Genomic DNA, 17,288 nt, shown 5'->3' on the forward strand with positions numbered 1-17,288 from the left:
AAAAATCAATTATCATAATTAAATTCCTTGAAATCCAAAAGAGTGGGTTCATTGCTACCTAAAGTTTTGACCTCTCCAATCCCACTTTTATCAATTCTTGCATCAAGATCTAAAAACTCTGAATCATTGGGACGCCTTCTAACTAAAGTTGACGCATCTCCAGTCCCATCTTTATCAAGATTTACATTGGAAAACAAAGATTCAATAGGAGTCACATCAATCACTTTAAGATCTTCATAATTATTTTCACGAAAACTGGAAGAACACGCTTTTATAAACCAATCTTTCTTATCACGCATCTTAGCGGTTCTTTCTTTGCACTCATCAATGGAAATTCTCATGGCTTTGAGAGACTCATTGATATCATGCTTAGGTGGAATAGATCTAAGTTTTAAAGAATCAATATCAAGAGAAATTCTATCCACGTTCCTAGCCAAATCATCAATCTTAAGCAATTTTTCTTCAATCAAAGCATTGAAATACTTTTGCGAACTAATAAATTCTTTAACACTATTCTCTAAATCAGAGGGCATCTTATTATAATTTCCACAAGAATTGTTGTAGGAATTACCATAATTATTAGAGGAATTACTAGGAAACAGCCTAGGATTAAAATTACCTCTATACGTGTTATTACCAAAATTGTTCCTACCGACAAAATTCACATCCATAGATTCATTATTGTTTTCAATCAAGGTAGATAAAGTCATATCATTAGGATCAATAGGAGCACTCTTATTAGCAAACAATTTCATAAGCTCATCCATCTTTCCACTCAAAACATTTATTTCTTCTATCGCATGCACCTTTTTGCTTGTGGATCTTTCAGTATGCCATTGAGAATAATTAACCATAATATTATCTAGGAGTTTAGTAGCTTCTCCTAAAGTTATTTCCATAAAAGTGCCTCCCGCGGCCGAATCTAAAAGATTTCTAGAAGCAAAATTCAATCCGGCATAAAAAAATTGTATAATCATCCACAAATTCAAACCATGAGTGGGGCAATTTCTAATCATCAATTTCATCCTCTGCCATGATTGTGCAATATGTTCATGATAAAGTTGCTTAAAATTCATAATATTGTTCCCAAGGGAGATGATCTTAGCGGGAGGAAAGTACTTGGAAATAAAAAGCATCTTTACACTTATTCCATGAATCAATACTATTTTTAGGCAAAGATGAAAACCAAGTTTTAGCATGATCCCTAAGCGAGAACGGAAATAGCTTCAATTTAACAATATCATTATCCAGATATTTTTTCTTTTGCATATCACACAAATCAATGAAATTATTAAGATGGGATGCGACATCTTCATTGGGAAGGCCGGAAAATTGATCTTTCATAACAAGATTCTGCAAAGCGGTATTAATTTCACAAGATTCCGCATTAGCATCAGGAGCAATCGGAGTACTATTAAAATCATTGTTGTTGGTATTGGAAAAGTCACACAATTTGGTATTATCTTGAGCCATCGTGACAAAGCAAGCAATCCAACACACGAGTACACAAAAAGTAAACGACAAGACGAACGAAAGAGGGGCAAAGAAAAGGCGAATCTTTTCGAAAATTGTTTTAGAAGTGGGGGAGAGGAAAACGAGAGACGAATGGCGAATAATGTAATGCGAGGGATGAGAGTTTATGATGGGTACTTGGTATGTCTTGGCTTGGCGTAGATCTCCCTGGCAACGGTGCCAGAAATCCTTCTTGCTACCTCTTGAGCTTGCGTTGGTTTTCCCCTTGAAGAGGAAAGGGTGATGCAACAAAGTAGCGTAAGTATTTCCCTCAGTTTTGAGAACCAAGGTATCAATCCAGTAGGAGACAACGCGCAAGCCACCGAATACTTGCACAAACAAACACCAACCTTGCACCCAACGCGATAAAGGGGTTGTCAATCCCTTCACGGTTATTTGCAACGTGAGATCTGATAGAGATGGATAAATGGTGAAGTAATATTTTTGGTATTTTTAGTTTATGGAACGGAAAGTAAAAGATTGCAAAAGAAAGTAAATAGGAAACTATTGTAGATCGGAAACTTATATGATGGAAAATAGACCTGGGGGCCATAGGTTTCACTAGAGGCTTCTCTCAAGATCAAAGATATTATGGTGGGTGAACAAATTACTGCCGAGCAATTGATAGAAAAAGCGCAAAGTATGACGATATCTAAGGCAATGATCATGAATATAGGCATCACGTCCGTGTCAAGTAGACCGAAACGATTCTGCATCTACTACTATTACTCCACACATCGACCGCTATCCAGCATGCATCTAGAGTATTAAGTTCATAAAGAACGGAGTAATGCCTTAAGCAAGATGACATGATGTAGAGGAATTAACTCAAACAATATGATGAAAACCCATCTTTTTATCCTCGATGGCAACAATACAATGTGTGTCGGTTCCCCTTCTGCCACTAGGATCGAGCACCGCATGATTGAACCCAAAGCTAAGCACTTCTCCCATTGCAAGAAAAACCAATCTAGCTGGCCAAACCAAATCGATAGTTCGAAGAGACTTGCAAAGATATAAAATCATGCATAAAAGAATTCAGAGGAGATTCAAATAATATTCATAGATAAGCTGATCATAAATCCACAATTCATCGGATCTCGGCAAACACACCGCACAAGAGTATTACATCGAATAGATCTCCAAGAACATTGAGGAGAACATGGTATTGAGAATCAAAGAGAGAGAAGAAGCCATCTAGCTACTAGCTATGGACCCGTAGGTCCGAGGTAAACTACTCACGCTTCATCGGAGAGGCAATGGTGTTGATGTAGAAGCCCTCCGTGATCGAATCCCCCTCCGGCAGGATGCCCAAAAAGGCCCCTAGATGGGATCTCACGGGTACATAAGGTTGCGGTGGTGGAAAACTGGTTTCGTGGCTCCCCTGGAAGTTTTTGGGGTATAAGAGTATATATAGGAGGAAGATCTAGGTCAGGAGGCCACCGAGGGGCCCATAGGGTTGGGGGGCGTGCCCTCCCCCTTGTGGCCGCCTCGTGGCTCTTCTAACTTGCACTCCAAGTCTCCTGGGTGTCTTCTGGTCCAAGAAAAATCATCGCGAAAGTTTTATTCCGTCCGCGCCGGCCTACAAAACCGTTTTTTCGCGAACTGCAAACGCGTTTTGCGGGTCGGCGGGATGCGGGGTGTGCTAGAGATGCTCTAAGCTCCCTAGCATTGGAGGCCTCTCATTCAATTGAGGTCACCAATTTAAAATTGGGTCGCCAATTTTGACCGGGACAACAATCTCTCACTCAATTCTTTTAATTCCCTATGCTCTCTAATTTTGGAGCTCTCTCATTCCATTGAGAAATTTCATATTGAATTTGTTGGACCGGGACAACAATGATTTTGACCGGGTCAATAATTTTTCAAATCAATCGGAAGCATCCGTCCTATAAAACCATACCAATCCCGTGCACCCTCTCATCACCTAGAAAAATGAAGTGATACTGTAGAGACACTATAGTACATGCAGCCACCGATGCAAAAAAAAAATCTCACATAAGTACAACTTGATTAGCAGACAATACAAAATCACACCACAAAAGTCCCATCAAAACACCGCATTATATGAATAAAAAATAAAACACACTCCATCATCTTCCCCACTAACCAAACCAAATATTCTCTCTATTCCAAAATATAAGGTATATTACTTTATTGAAAAGTCAAATTCTTTTGACCAAGTTCAGAGAGAAAAAAAATTAACGACATCCACAATACTAAATAAATAAAATATGAAAATTCATTTCATGATGAATCTAAAAATCCGATTTGATATTATGGATATTGATATATTTCTACACATATGTGGTCAAACTTACAGAGGTTTGACTTTTCAAAATCTAATACACCTTATGTTTTGAAATAGATGGAGTAATAAAATTATGAAAAATCTAACAACATCAACGGCGCAGCAAAGCACGCACAACCCTCCTGCTTCTTAGCATGTCTTTTGGGGCATACATTAGTCGTGTTTGCTCAGCGTACTCATACAAGAAAGGAGCCAGTACTACACTGTATCTGAATTTAGTCATGAGCATCCTAGTAAAATTACATTTCATCAAGTCACAGAAGAAGTACAAAAATTCCTTCTATTGTTGGTGGAAATAAAAAATTTCCTCTTTTTTTGTGGGAAATACAAAATTTCCTTGCAAGAAGTTAAAATGGAAAAAGAAAAAACAGCGAGTGAATACTTACCATCATCGAATCCAAAGCATGGTATCAAGTCATCATCATCATCAAAAGGTGATAGTGTTCGCACAATAATAAAAATGGCTTGCTCATATGGATTTGGGGTGCGACTAATGGCACTGGATTGGCGGCGGTGCCGGCAGGGGGCAGAGAAACCCTAGACGGTTGGGAGTCTTTCTTTCTAGGAAAGAAAGGAAACGTGGAATCACTCCTCTCAATGCGTCGTGGGGCAGTGGGCGGAGTGACGCGCGAGGATGACCACAACCAAGAGCACAACTAGCAGGGCGCTGTTTTAGTTTGGGTTCACCGAATCGGACAGCGAATCCGAACTGATCGAAACAACCTAGTCTCAGAAATGCCCGCACAGAGTATTTCAACTCGCTGCACTGACTATGTGTCAATAGTAGTCTTTCGTGAATTGACAACCCTAGTTCTGCAACCCATATTTTTTGGATCCGTATATCTAGCGAACGTCAGATTTTTAGGCATGGCAAAACAAACGTTTTTCATGGCAACTTGTGTTGGCCGGGATGGTAAGTTTAGTTGGCGAGCATAGCAAATCCGGCTCAGTTCATTTTTTGTCAGAAAATTGCCATGCTTCAAACTAAATTTGCCGTCCTGACGCTAATATAATTTGCCATGAAAAATGTTCAATTTGCCATGTCCAAAAATTTGACTTCAGACCTTTAGCATTTTCATAATTTTTCCGCTCTAGCTAAAACATTTTCATTTGATTGATTACTAGTCCATTCGTCTCCCATGATTTTTCATAAGAAACAACAGCTACATGGCAAGTACCTATGCAAGCGGAACCCGCGAAAGCTCGAATGTGAGCATGCTGAAAGTCAACCTTATGTTAATGCCGAGGGAGGGATTACACTGGTTGACTTTGTGCAAACACACGAAAATGCTTCGCGGGTTGCCCGCTTTGCATCCTTAATGGTGGAAGTATCAGGTCCGTGATATGAAGATAAGAGTCATGCAGATCATACTGTAACACAGTTACTGGTATTCCATTCAGGTTTTACCAGAAAAAACACAGTTAACTACCACTGCAACTTTGTACATGATGACAGTAATAAACGGTGCAATCAACAGGTCACTGGAAGTCTGAAATACAGTTGGTTCTGGACATATAAAGTACAGTTCTATTCATATATATCTGTCTTTTCAACCTTTTTTTGAACGGATTGTCTTTCCAACCTCTTGCTCCTGAATTACTCATACCAAATTGGATGGAACGGCAGATCCTCCGCTTCAGAAGGCCGCACCCTCTTTACGAGAAGAGCCTCATGCGTGATCGGGACACGGCACACGGGGCAAGTCGATAGTGTCGGACCGCATTCCCTGCATGTCTTCGGACAGCAAAAAGAAGGCAAAAGGAGGTTAGATCAGGCACTAATCCGAGAAAAGGGCTACTACTTCATTGTATCTGGATTTAGCCGTGTTTGTTCATAGTATAGTCGGGTTTTCATTGCAAGTTCACAAGTCGAGTTTGTCCGGCGCTAGACTTACCAGATGACCGCACTGGAAAGCCATGTCCCTCGGATTCCTTAAGCAGATGGGGCATACCTACAAGTTTTACAAAAACAGAGTTTAATAAGAGGCCATGACTGTAAAAAAAATGAATATGGTGCAGACTTACTACTAGCCTGAAGGTACCAACCTGTTCAACTGAAGCGTCATTGCCAACGTCGGTTGGCAGGAAGGTTGCGGCTGGAGCATAGGTAGCTGCAACAGCATCGTCACGTTCAAGGACTTCAATTGGTGGCGGAAGGATCATCCAAGGATCAGCCATTTCTTCGTGCCACCTGAGAGATTAGTTTAGGATAAGACAATAAGTACAACGCCGGCAAATGAGAATATGACAAGGATGCCAAGGATGACTAATGCAGGGACTCCAAGAATGAAGAAGAGCGAGTACTCTGGGGGGTAGAGGCCTTGGGCCGCTTTGTATTGAGTGGGTATTTCCATCAGAGCTGCAAAGGCAAATGCAGCCTCCTTCTTCGCCATATCCTTGCTTGTTGACATGATGTCAGTAAAGTTCACAAACTGCAGTAGTTTATCAACAAGGTTATAACTGCATCAATAGATATATGAATGCAACACAAATCTGAAATTCTTCTAATCAGAGAAGGCAACAGCACAAAGTAAATTGATCTCAACATAGTTTGTTATTTTATTTCTTATTGGAATCATCAGCCTTCCCACATCATTAAGTCCAAGAAACACAGCTAGAATCATTAGCATTGAAGGTAGCACTGTTTTTAGTGTGGGCACAACAAAAAATTTGGAACTGAAGCAACGTAATAGCATTGTTAAATCACCTGGAAATTGTAAAAAGCCCTGGCAGGAATACATTCATCAGCAGGCTGCATTTCCTTCCATGGTCCATCGCCCACTCCCACCATCACAATTGAAAGAGGATAGAAGCTAGCAAACAAAAAGGCTTTAGTTAGTAATACAACAACACCAAGTCGAATAACAATAGATGAACTGCATTTACCTAGCATCAATAAGTGCTTGTATAGTTGCCTCTTCTTGTGGACTTACGATGCTGTAAGACTTTGAGGTGGCTACCTGCAACTTTTGCTCAAGTGAGACTCACGCTAAAGGGATGAAGTTCCATTGAAGAATTTACTGCTACAATGAACACATTACCTGTCCATCAGCTATGATGACGAGGACATGATGTTGGTAGTTACTGTTTTCAACAACTGAAATCGCCGCGTAGATAAGAGGTGCAAAGGAAGTTGGTCCTACAGTCACCAGCTCAACCAAATTATGGATGAAACAAAAGATTTAAGTATTGCTAGTGAAGTATTCAGCTGCCCCTAGACAGAGACGGCGTCATAGATACAAAATTATTCAGTCAAAACACAATACATGAGTTATACTGCAAATACCTTTGTCTTTGTCAAAATAATGTGTGTAATCATGATGCAACGATCGCAAGGATATAAACCTTATCAACAAGTGATGTCAGAAACTTAAAAGATGCACTAAATAGAACTATTTGCTGTGTGCTATCCTAGGGTAATCTGGGAACATTATCAAATAAGTTCTTTTTCTCAAATAAGCACCAAAGTGCGCGTTATTTTGTATTAGGAGGAGGTATCAAGATGACGCGACCTGTACAGGCGACCAACTGAAAACAAAGCAAGGCAAAGCCAACAAAATTAAACAAAGGGAGGCCTGGAGTAAATGAAACAAAAAACAGAAAACTGTACGGCTAGGTATCCATCAATGCAGGGAGGGGTCAGGAGGTCTGGCGTGCACGCCATCAAATAAGTTGAAGCAAGGAAACAGAGCACAGCACTATATGGCTACCTAAAAACATAACTTGTCCTAAAAACAGTTCATCGATTAGAAAAAGATTGTCTCCACTGTCAAAGTTACTGAGACAGATAAAACTCAGATTTGTTATGGTTTTACAATCCCAGAATCTCTACTGAAGAAAAAAAGGGGAATAAGCCTTCATTACCTGAAAGGTCCAAATATGGAATCATTTGTTTGTATCTGTCAAGAACCTCCTCAAAACCACAACAAGGACGGTAATCTTTGTAAAAGCTGAAGACGGAATGATCACATGTAGAAACTACAGGTTTGAATTACATTCCATCAAGTCACAGAAGAAGTACAAAATTTCCTTGAAAGAAAGTTAAAATAGAAAAGGAAAAAACAGTGAGCGAATACTTACCATCACCAAATCCAAAGCATGGTATCAAGTTATCATCATCAAAAGGTGATAGTGTTCGCCCAATAATAGAAATGGCTTGCTCATATGGATTTGGGGTGCGACTAATGGCATGCAGAGATTCTCCTCCGAAGGAATGCTGACCTACAGAAATCCAGCAGGATACTTATTCAGTTAAACGACAGGGACCCTGTTGGGTAAAACGGCAGATCTGACGGTGACAGTGATACAGAAGTAACATTACCTGACCAATCGTTGCTTTTGGTGAAGTCAATGCCAAAAATCAGATTTGATGATTCAAGCCCAGCTTCTCTCAGTGCAGTAATGACCTTCATATATCGAAATTAGTACCAAATAACACTGTGGTAGTCTAGAGAAGGCAAGCGCACGACAACATGATGTGGATGCGATTTATGTACTTATAATTTCAAAATGGAGATAAAGTAGCTGAAAATATTTTAAACAGAAAGTAAATGTGTGGCTCGGAGAAACAGTTTACGTTATGCAGATTTGGCCATGTAGCATACAGGTTAAAACATTTTATACCCTGCCAGGATATGACATTTCGCAACGTTTATCAAGAAGACCGCGCCGAAGATTGAATAATAGAGACACATAATTTGAGCAACACGCTGAGGTTTTAACCAAGCAAACACTGGAATGAGCTGGGTGACCGCCTCTGGTCTGACTTTTCGCTGAAGTAACTTATGCTCAACGAACAGCGGTAGGATTCAGAGCAAAGAGTGTACACATAAGTAGCAGAGGAATGTAGCTACACTTGATAGGCATGAGGAAACAGAGAGTGACCATACTGGGACAATGTCTGCTTGTGACTCACCTCATCCACCGTGCTGTAATTGTACATGGGCTCCCCTTCCTCGGAGCTCCCGGAGGGAACTTCCTCGGAACTCCAGGAAGGAACGTCGTCAGAACTCCCGGAGGGAACGTCCTCGGAACTCCCGGAAGGAACGTCCTCATCATCAGTATTTTCGTCCCACGATGTCGGCGGCGATCTGCAGAACCACACGAATTCCGAGTGAGCGCCAGCAACCGTGGACCAACGCACTATGCAGAAAAATAAAAATGCTTGGGAAAAATGATTTCTCTTAGTTTCCGAGAAATTTACCGGGTGTCCTCCTCGTCATCAGTCTCCTCCTCTTCGCCCCACGTTATCGGCCACGACCTGCAGAACCACAGGAATTTCGCCTGGGCGTCAGCGACCCTGGATGAACCCACTATGCAAAAAAAAATGTTGGGAAAAACGATTTCTCGCAGCTTCCGAGAAATTTACCGGGTGGCATGCTCGTCATGAGCCTCTTCCTCTTCATCTTCCTCTTCGCCCCAGCCCCACATTCCGGGCGACGATCTGAATAACCACACAGGAATTTCGCCTGAGCGTCAGCGACCCTGGATCAACGCGCTATGCAAGAAATAAAAATGTTTTGGAAAAATGATTTCTCTCAGTTTCCGGGAAATTTACTTGGTGTCATGAGCCTTTTCCTGTTTGCCCCAGCCCCACATTGTCGGCGGCGATCTGCAGAAGCACAAGATGAATTTCGCGTAAGCGTCGGCGACCCTGGATCAACGCAGCACGCATGCAGAAAATAAAAATGGCTGGGAGAGATGATTTTTATAGACTTGCGAGAGATTTAGTGGGCGGCAGCGCGCCCTAGCACGCCGGAAAACGCGTGGCGTGAGGTAAACAAGGACGGCGACCGGGGCGGTGTGGGATCCAGATCCCTCCCAATAGATAAAATACAGTGATAAAATAAGACCGAACACGAACAGAGCATGAACAGAACTAGTACTAGTAACGAGTAAGCGTCAGATGAGGGACAGCGGGCACAGCATCGATGAATCAATCAATCAATCAATCAATCGGCGCTCGCTGCCGTCAGGCCAGATCGGGCGGAACCCCCGATCGCGCCCACCACGACCAGAGCGGGGACCGATTCCCCGCTGCCGCCGGCGAAGGGCCGAGGAGGGACGGGGAGCGGCGGCGTGCGTGCGTACGTACCGCTGCGGCGCCGAGGGCCGGGCCGCGACGGCGACGGCGAGCGGGGAAGGAAGGAAGAGACGCCGCCGCGCGGAGGCGGAGGGAGACCCCGGCCTTGGGCTGCTGCTGCTTGATTGATTGCTGGAGACGCCAAACGAGCGGCAGTTTCCCGTGGGTGCGGGCGGGCGGGCGGCTATTTCGACCAGCGTTGCGCAGCCAGCACAGCGCGCGGTGGCAGCCTGGCAGCGGCGGCGACCTTCACTTCTTTCCTTTTTCTTTTATTTTCTTTTATTATTTACTCGTTTTGTTTTATCGGTGGTCCGGAAATTCCTTCTCAAGTCTCGGTCACGTCAACGTCTCTGGTGAGACGCGGAAAAAAAAAAGTCAACGTCTCTCCGTCACTTTTTAGAATGAGAGCATTCTTTTTTCTAAATACTTTACTTGCGCCTACTATATATATGAGAAAAGTTTATAGCCGGCAAGCAGTCCGGCGAGTGTTCGGCCAGACGGACGCGCGCACGCGAATCTCTACCGCTTGTCGCTCAGCCGTCTTCTCTCCCACACCATCGCCTTCTACCCCTGAGCACGCGCTGAAGACGACACACCTGGGCTGCTGTGACGCGGGCGGCATTTTTTTAGTCATCTTTGTGGTGGCCTTGACGCACTTGAGATATCGACGCAACGGTCACCATGGATGTGCCCATACAAAAGCCTCACCTCTTTTATTGAGAAATTATGAATTGGTATAATGGCTCTTTCTTACATTACAACTTACAATACAAGAGTTTCTTACATGAGTGAAACAAAACTAAAGAAAAAGATTAAAGAATAACGTTTGACAAAATGATTAATGCAAAATGATCCATTAATGAAAAGAATTGATACAACAATATGATTACTTAATCAAGCAATACGTAGAGTAACTCCCAATATAGGAGTAAAAACAAGACGTAATAAAAAAGGATCGACGCGGAAAGTTCCGATTGAAATAGGATCTAAACAAGGAAGAACACTTGCCATTCGTTGGTTATTAGAAGCATCCCAAAAGCGTCCGGGTCGAAATATGGCTTTCAAATTAAGTTCCGAATTAGTAGATGCTGCCAAAGGGAGTGGGGGTGCCGTACGCAAAAAGGAAGCGACTCATAGAATGGCAGAGGCAAATAGAGCTCTTGCACATTTTCGTTAATCCAGAATCTATGTATGTAGACACATGGATCCGTACATCTCGATCGGAAAAGAATCAATAGAAGGAGAATCAGACGATATCTTTCTCGAAACAAACAAAAAGTTGTAACTGTCGGTGCTTTTTGCTACGACCGACAATTTTTTTTTGCTACATTCGTTTCATGGTGTGACTGCTGGCCGTTGTTCACGGAACTCATGCAGGCTGCGAGGGTGGGGGACGCACCAGAGTGTTGCGACCATGGAGTGTCGACGGCAGGAGTTGCCATCAGTCGACGAGGAAGTTGCAACCTGTCGACAACGGGATCTACAACAAAAATTGAGAGCGGGGGAGGTCCAGGGTGCGACCGGCCCAACTTTGGGCTGGCGCACCAGCGTCTAGTACTCGCCTGCGCCTATACTACGATATTTCACCCCAAGTTTTCTTCGGCCAGAAATATATTTCACCGAATTTGCATGCATCATATGGTGCGATTTCAGGACTAGGTATACTCATTTTTGGTACCCGCCATCAAGGCAATTTATTAAGTGTTTGGCAGATTTGCATCTGATTGTACAACGCCAATCAGAAATTCAGGGACAACATCGAAACCAAACAAGCAGCATCTACTGTACTACCCTACACGCTGCCCTTGCACTCATATGGGCAGCCACATTTACTTCTCTCCACATGTTGTAGCTCATCAATTATCTGCATGGATTTCATAGGCTGATACTTTATCTTATCTCTTCATGAACATATTTGTTTTGGTTGGACCAAATCGCCCCACATGACCGAAACTGCAATCGCTGCCTTGTCTTTGGATATAAAACTTGCGTCAAGGAGATCCTTTGCTAGTTATACTCCGCTATGCGATTTTTAGGTGATCGAGATTTGCCAAACACCGAGAGCGCTCAACATTTCTAAAGTGCTCCTGCCTGTTTTATTTTTCCTAACGGAGGTTAAAGGTTTGCTCATCTATTGATGATTAAGCATACGTAAGAGAATTGCTCGGTGCGAACTAACCTGTCTGTGGTTGGATAGTTAGAAGGACAGTTGTATCTCTAGCTCATCAGACTCCAAATCCCGGTGCTCGTATTTATTCTGGATTTATTTCCAGGATTGCCGGTAATGAGCGTTCAGTGGGAAAATACGTTTCCATCGACTACGAGGCGCCTATGATGACTCTGTAAAATCTAAAGATGATACGTCAGCTCAGTCTTTCGGAGGGGTGTACGTGTGTGCATTCATAGGAGAGAGTATATGCACGTATATATGAGTGCTTGCATCTGTATTGTGTTCAAAAAAAATTGCACAGTTGATTAGCGGAAAACCGATTGCTCTAGCTTGTGGATCAGCTGGTTGTTGAAATAAACAGGTATGGCTTGGGCGATTGCTTTTAACCGTACAATCACCCTAAAAGCGTTAGAGGATAAATCCGCCTTTCCTCCTCTAACCAGCACCTAACCGATCCTCAAAAGCTTTAGAGGAGGATGATTTTTACTCCAGCCCCTCTCGATCCTTAAATACACTTGCCCATGGCCGGCTGGAGTAAAAAAATTCGCTCCAAAGACGCCCCCACACCTCCAAATCCGCTCCAACCTATGAGGATGGTGATACGAAGATGCAAATTTTATTGAACCACAATTATTGCTAGTATTGATTCATTTAGGTTTTACGAGAAAACATCATTTTCTACTACTACTGCTGCTACTGCTACTACTTTTTACAAGATGACAGTAATAAACTGTACAAGAGGTGATGGAAATTATCCATCGGACAGCCAAAACAGTTGGCGCTGGACATATACAGTAAAGCTTTATGAACATTTACATATCTCCTTGCCCTTCCAAACTTCTTGCTCCTTGATTAGTACCGATACCATATTGCACGAATGGCCGATCCTTCACTTCCAGAAGGCTGCATCATCTTTACGAAAAGAGCCTTACACGGACAGTAATCGGCGCACGGCACAAGGGGCATGTCGATAGCGTCGGCCCGCATTCCTTGCATGTCTTGCGACAGACATAAAGAGAGACAGAAGGAGGGTTAGATCAGGGTACTCATCCAAGAAAGGAGATGTATCGGAATTTTTAACAGTGTTGTTTCACAGTAAACTGCTTCATTATATGTTTAGAGGTTGAGTTAGTTTTGGCGCTAGAGACTTACCAGATGGCCACATTGGAAAGCCATGTCCTTTGGATTCGTTAAGCAGATGGGACATACCTTTCAAGTTATACAAAAAAGAGAGTTAAGATCATACTGCAAAAAGAATATGGCGCAGACTTACTGGCCTCAGGGTGCACCAACCTTTTCATCCGAAACGGTGTAGCCAATGTCGGTTGACTGCGAGGTTGCGGCTGGAGTATGAGAAGCTGCGACAATATTGTCATATTCAAGAACTTTGCTGGGAGGGGGAAGGATCCTCGGAGGGTTGGCGTTTTGTGCATGCCTCCTGATAGATTAGTTAGGTTAAGATGATGAGTACAAGATCGTAAAGTGCACACTTTCATAAGGATGCCAAGAATAACTAATGCAGGGCCTCAAGGAATGAAGAAGAGCAAGTACTCTGGAGGTCGGAGGCCTTGAGTCGCTTTGTATTGAGTGGGTATTTCCATCAGCGCTGCAAGCGCAAATGCGGCCTCCTTCTTCGAGATATCCTTGCTTGCTGACATGAGACCAGTAAAGTTCACGAACTGCAGTAATTTCCCAACAAGGTTGTAAGTACAGCAACAGACAGATAAATGCAACGCAAATCAGAAATTATTCCAAGTCCAAGAACAAAGTAAATTAATCTCAATGCAGTATGATATTTTCTTTTTATTGGAATCATGAGTCTCCTCGTATCATTTACTCCCAAGACACACTGCTAGAATCATTTTTCTTGGCACTGAAGAAATTTAGAACGGAAGCAACATAATAGTATTGTTAAATCACCTGGAAATTATCAAAAGCTCTATCAGGAATACAGTCATCAAAATGCTGCATTGCATCCCATGGCCCATCGCCCACCCCCACCATCACAATTGAAAGAGGATAGAAGCTAGCGAACAAAAAAGGCTTTAGTAATAATACAACACCAAGTTGAATAACGATATATGAACTGCATTTACCTAGCGTCAACAATTGCTTGTATAGTCGCCTGTTCTTGTGGACTTAATCTTCCACCTGAAGTTGAGGTGGTCACCTACAACTCTTGCTAAAGTGAGGCTCACGCTGAATGGCTGCAGTTCCATTGAAGAATTTACTGCTACGATGAACACATTACCTGTCCATCAGCTATGATGACGAGGACATGGTATTGGCAGTTACTGCTTTCGACAACTGACATCGCCGCGTAGATAAGAGGTGCAAAAGAAGTTGGTCCTACAGTGAGCAGTTCCACAAAATTGTGAGGGAAACAAAAGATTTGAGTATTGCTGGTGAAGTATTCAGCTGTCCTCAAACAGAGACGGCATCATAGATAAACTATTATTCAGTCGGAACACAATACATGAGTTATACTGCGAACACCTTTGTCTTAGTCAAATAGCTATTGCATCATGTTCACAGATTACATAATGTATGTAATCATGATGCAAGAATCACAATGATGCAAATCGTATCAACAAGTGATGTAAAAAACTTACAGATGCACCGAATAGTTGAGCACCGACAGGGCTATTTGGCTATTTGCTATGTGCTATCGGACGGCAATCTCGGGACATCATCAAATATCTTTTTTTCTCGAACAAACACCAAAATGTGTGTCATTTTGTATATTAGGAGTGAGTGTCAAGATGACGCAAACTGTAGAAGCGACCCAGTGAAAACAAAACAAAAACTACCTAAGCTAGCCGAAAGAACTGGTAGCGAGACAGAAAACAGAACCAGAAAATAAAAAACTGTACAGCTAGCTATCCATCACAGCAGGGAGGGGTCGGGAGGCCTGGCGTGCACGCCATCAAATAAGTTGAAGCAAAGAAACAAAGCATAGCACTATATGGTTACTTTAAAACATAAGTCGTCCTAAAAACAGTTTGTTGATTAGAAAAAGACTGTCTCCACTGTCAAAGTTACTGGGGCAAATAAAACTCATATTTGTTATCGTTTTACAATCCCAGAATCTCTACTGGAGGCAAAAAGGGAATAAGCCCTCATTACCGGAAAGGTTCAAATGTGGAACAATTTGTCGGTATCTGTCAAGAACCTCCTCAAAACCACGACAAGGGCGGTTTTCTTGGTAAAAGCTGAAGACTGAATGATCATGTGTAGAAGCTACAGGTTGAATTGCATTTCATCAAGTCATGGAAGAGGTGCCAAATTCCTTTAAGGAAAGTTACAATGGAAAAGCCAAAAACAGTGAGCGAATACTTACCATCACCAAATCCAAAGCATGGTATCAAGTTATCATCATCAAAAGGTGATAGTGTCCGCCCAATTATAGAGATGGCTTGCTCATATGGATTTGGGGTACCACTAATGGCATGCAGAGATTTTCTTCCAAAGGAATGCCTACCTGCAGAAATTCAGCAGAACATTTATTCAGTTAGAACGACAAGGGCCTTGTTGGGTAAAACAGCAGATCTGATGTGACAGTGATACAGAGGTAACATTACCTGACCATTCATTGCTTTTGGTGAAGTCGATGCCAAGAATTAGATTTGATGATTCAAGCCCAGCTTCTCTCAATGCAGCGATGACCTTCATATATATCGGAACAGTACCAAATTACATCGTGGTAGAGAATGCAAACGATAAGATTACTTATTTTTTAAAGGAATTGAGGTAGCTCAAAGCACTTCAACAATGTTTACTGTGAGCAACAATACAGAAGGGAAATCCGTGGCTCGGAGAAACAGTTTATGTTATGCAGATTTGGGCATGTAGCATACGGGGAAAACAGATTATACCCTGTCAGGATTTGACATTTCTCAACTTTTATCAAGGAGACTGCGCCGAAGATTGAATAACAGAGACACATAATTTGAGCAATGCCCTGAGGTTTTAATACTAAGCAGATACTAGAGTAACAAGCCGGGTGATGGCCTCTATCTGATTTATTTTTCTGCAGTAACTGATGCTCAACAAGCAGCAGCAGGATTCAGAGCAAACAGGAGTAGCAGAGAAATCTGTCAACACTTGATATGCATGAGAAAAGGAGAGACCGAGAGAGGACACTCACCTCATCCACCGAGCTGTAGTTGTCTGCTATGAACTTGGGCTGCCGGTCCCTGGAACCCCCGGACGGAACGTGGTCGTGATGGTGCCCATGCCTGTGATGAGCCCTCTCGCCCCACATTGTCTGCCGGCGACGATCTGCAGAAGCGCACGAATTCCGGTCACGCGTCAGCAACCTGGATCAACGCACTATGCAGAAAATGGCTGCCGCGAAAAACAGTTTCCTCCTCGCCATTTAACTGGGCGGCAGTGCGCTCTAGCTACTACACGCCAGGAAATCCGCGCGTGGTGTCACAAGAGCAGCAACAGTGTGGACTGGACTGGAATCTAGATCCGTCCCGGTGAAATAACAGCAGAGCAGAGCAGACAGGGCGTCGGTTTAGGCGGTTGCAAGGTTGCAGTGCGCCGGCTGACGGACGGATTCGCCGGGCCGGGCAGGCAGGCAAGCAAGCAAGCATGAGCAGAAGGGCTGGCGCGGGTGATGCGTGCGGTGCGGGCCATGGAACGGACCGCAGCCACAGTGGATGAGCGTCAGGGGCTCCGTCGGTGGTGAATCGATCGGTCGGCGCTAGCTACCGTCGGGCCGAATCGGCCGGAACCCCTCCCCCGCCCCGCCCGCCTGAGCAGGGGCCGAGTCCCCGCCGCCGGCGACTAAAGCGGGACGAGCGGGCGAGGAATTCGGCCCGCCCCCTGGGGTGGCGCGGAGAGGGAGGGCGTAGGTTCACAGGGAGAGGCACAGGGATGCGTACCAGTGACGGCCGGAGGGCTGGACCGTGAGGACGACGGCGACGGGGAAGACGGCGGGGAGACCCCTTGCTGCCTGCTTGCTTGCTGGATGGGATTGGGGAAGCGTGCGTGCGTGCGTGAAGGTGAAGCAGAGCACGGCGTTCACTCCATTCTTTCCTCTCTTTTTTTTTTTCCTTTTTTATTCGTTTTGAGTTGCTGCCTTTGCTTTCGACGTGACCCATTCCACGTGTGATTTTTGCCTTACTAAAGTACACTTGAGTAGGTTTCCATCCTGACCTCAGCGCTAGATAGGTTCAGCGAGTTGTACCTTAGTACTCCCTCCC

General features: G+C 43.6%; 2 protein-coding genes across 3 annotated transcripts; both read right to left on the reverse strand.

Moving 5' to 3' along the window:
- Positions 1-5,168: 5,168 nt before the first annotated feature.
- On the reverse strand, positions 5,169-10,183 carry LOC123080812 (E3 ubiquitin-protein ligase RGLG3). The gene is made up of 15 exons (XM_044503767.1): positions 9,918-10,183; positions 9,381-9,434; positions 9,192-9,266; positions 9,027-9,083; positions 8,739-8,913; positions 8,145-8,229; positions 7,904-8,044; positions 7,688-7,801; positions 6,865-6,962; positions 6,710-6,783; positions 6,531-6,636; positions 6,128-6,255; positions 5,870-6,014; positions 5,719-5,775; positions 5,169-5,558 (listed from the first exon to the last, which is right to left on the reverse strand). Exons 2-15 carry the CDS (start codon positions 9,419-9,421, stop codon positions 5,421-5,423), a joined length of 1,434 nt encoding a protein of 477 aa, XP_044359702.1. The 5' UTR covers positions 9,422-9,434; positions 9,918-10,183; the 3' UTR covers positions 5,169-5,420.
- Positions 10,184-12,672: 2,489 nt separating this feature from the next.
- On the reverse strand, positions 12,673-17,168 carry LOC123080813 (E3 ubiquitin-protein ligase RGLG3). Of its 2 annotated transcripts, XM_044503768.1 has the most exons (12): positions 16,968-17,168; positions 16,223-16,356; positions 15,657-15,741; positions 15,416-15,556; positions 15,202-15,315; positions 14,327-14,424; positions 14,172-14,245; positions 13,996-14,101; positions 13,627-13,754; positions 13,369-13,513; positions 13,228-13,284; positions 12,673-13,073 (listed from the first exon to the last, which is right to left on the reverse strand). In XM_044503768.1, the coding sequence occupies exons 2-12, from the start codon at positions 16,337-16,339 to the stop codon at positions 12,990-12,992; spliced, it is 1,149 nt and encodes a 382-aa protein (XP_044359703.1). In that variant the 5' UTR covers positions 16,340-16,356; positions 16,968-17,168; the 3' UTR covers positions 12,673-12,989. The 2 variants fall into 2 exon arrangements, with proteins under 2 accessions (XP_044359703.1, XP_044359704.1); XM_044503769.1 differs by lacking the exon at positions 15,202-15,315.
- Positions 17,169-17,288: the final 120 nt, after the last annotated feature.

Source organism: Triticum aestivum, chromosome 3D, assembly GCF_018294505.1.
Source record: "Triticum aestivum cultivar Chinese Spring chromosome 3D, IWGSC CS RefSeq v2.1, whole genome shotgun sequence".
NCBI lineage: Eukaryota > Viridiplantae > Streptophyta > Magnoliopsida > Poales > Poaceae > Triticum > Triticum aestivum.

Coding starts and splice junctions, on each gene's coding strand:
- LOC123080812 (XM_044503767.1), bottom strand. CDS start 9,421: ATGTGGGGCTGGGGCAAACAGGAAAAGGCTCATGACACCAA. Junction 9,267..9,380: donor GAAAAGGCTCATGACACCAA/GTAAATTTCCCG, acceptor GTGGTTATTCAG/ATCGTCGCCCGGAATGTGGG. Junction 6,256..6,530: donor GGGCTTTTTACAATTTCCAG/GTGATTTAACAA, acceptor AAACTACTGCAG/TTTGTGAACTTTACTGACAT.
- LOC123080813 (XM_044503768.1), bottom strand. CDS start 16,339: ATGTGGGGCGAGAGGGCTCATCACAGGCATGGGCACCATCACGACCAC. Junction 14,102..14,171: donor CAAGCAATTGTTGACGCTAG/GTAAATGCAGTT, acceptor TTTGTTCGCTAG/CTTCTATCCTCTTTCAATTG. Junction 13,285..13,368: donor ACACCGTTTCGGATGAAAAG/GTTGGTGCACCC, acceptor ATAACTTGAAAG/GTATGTCCCATCTGCTTAAC.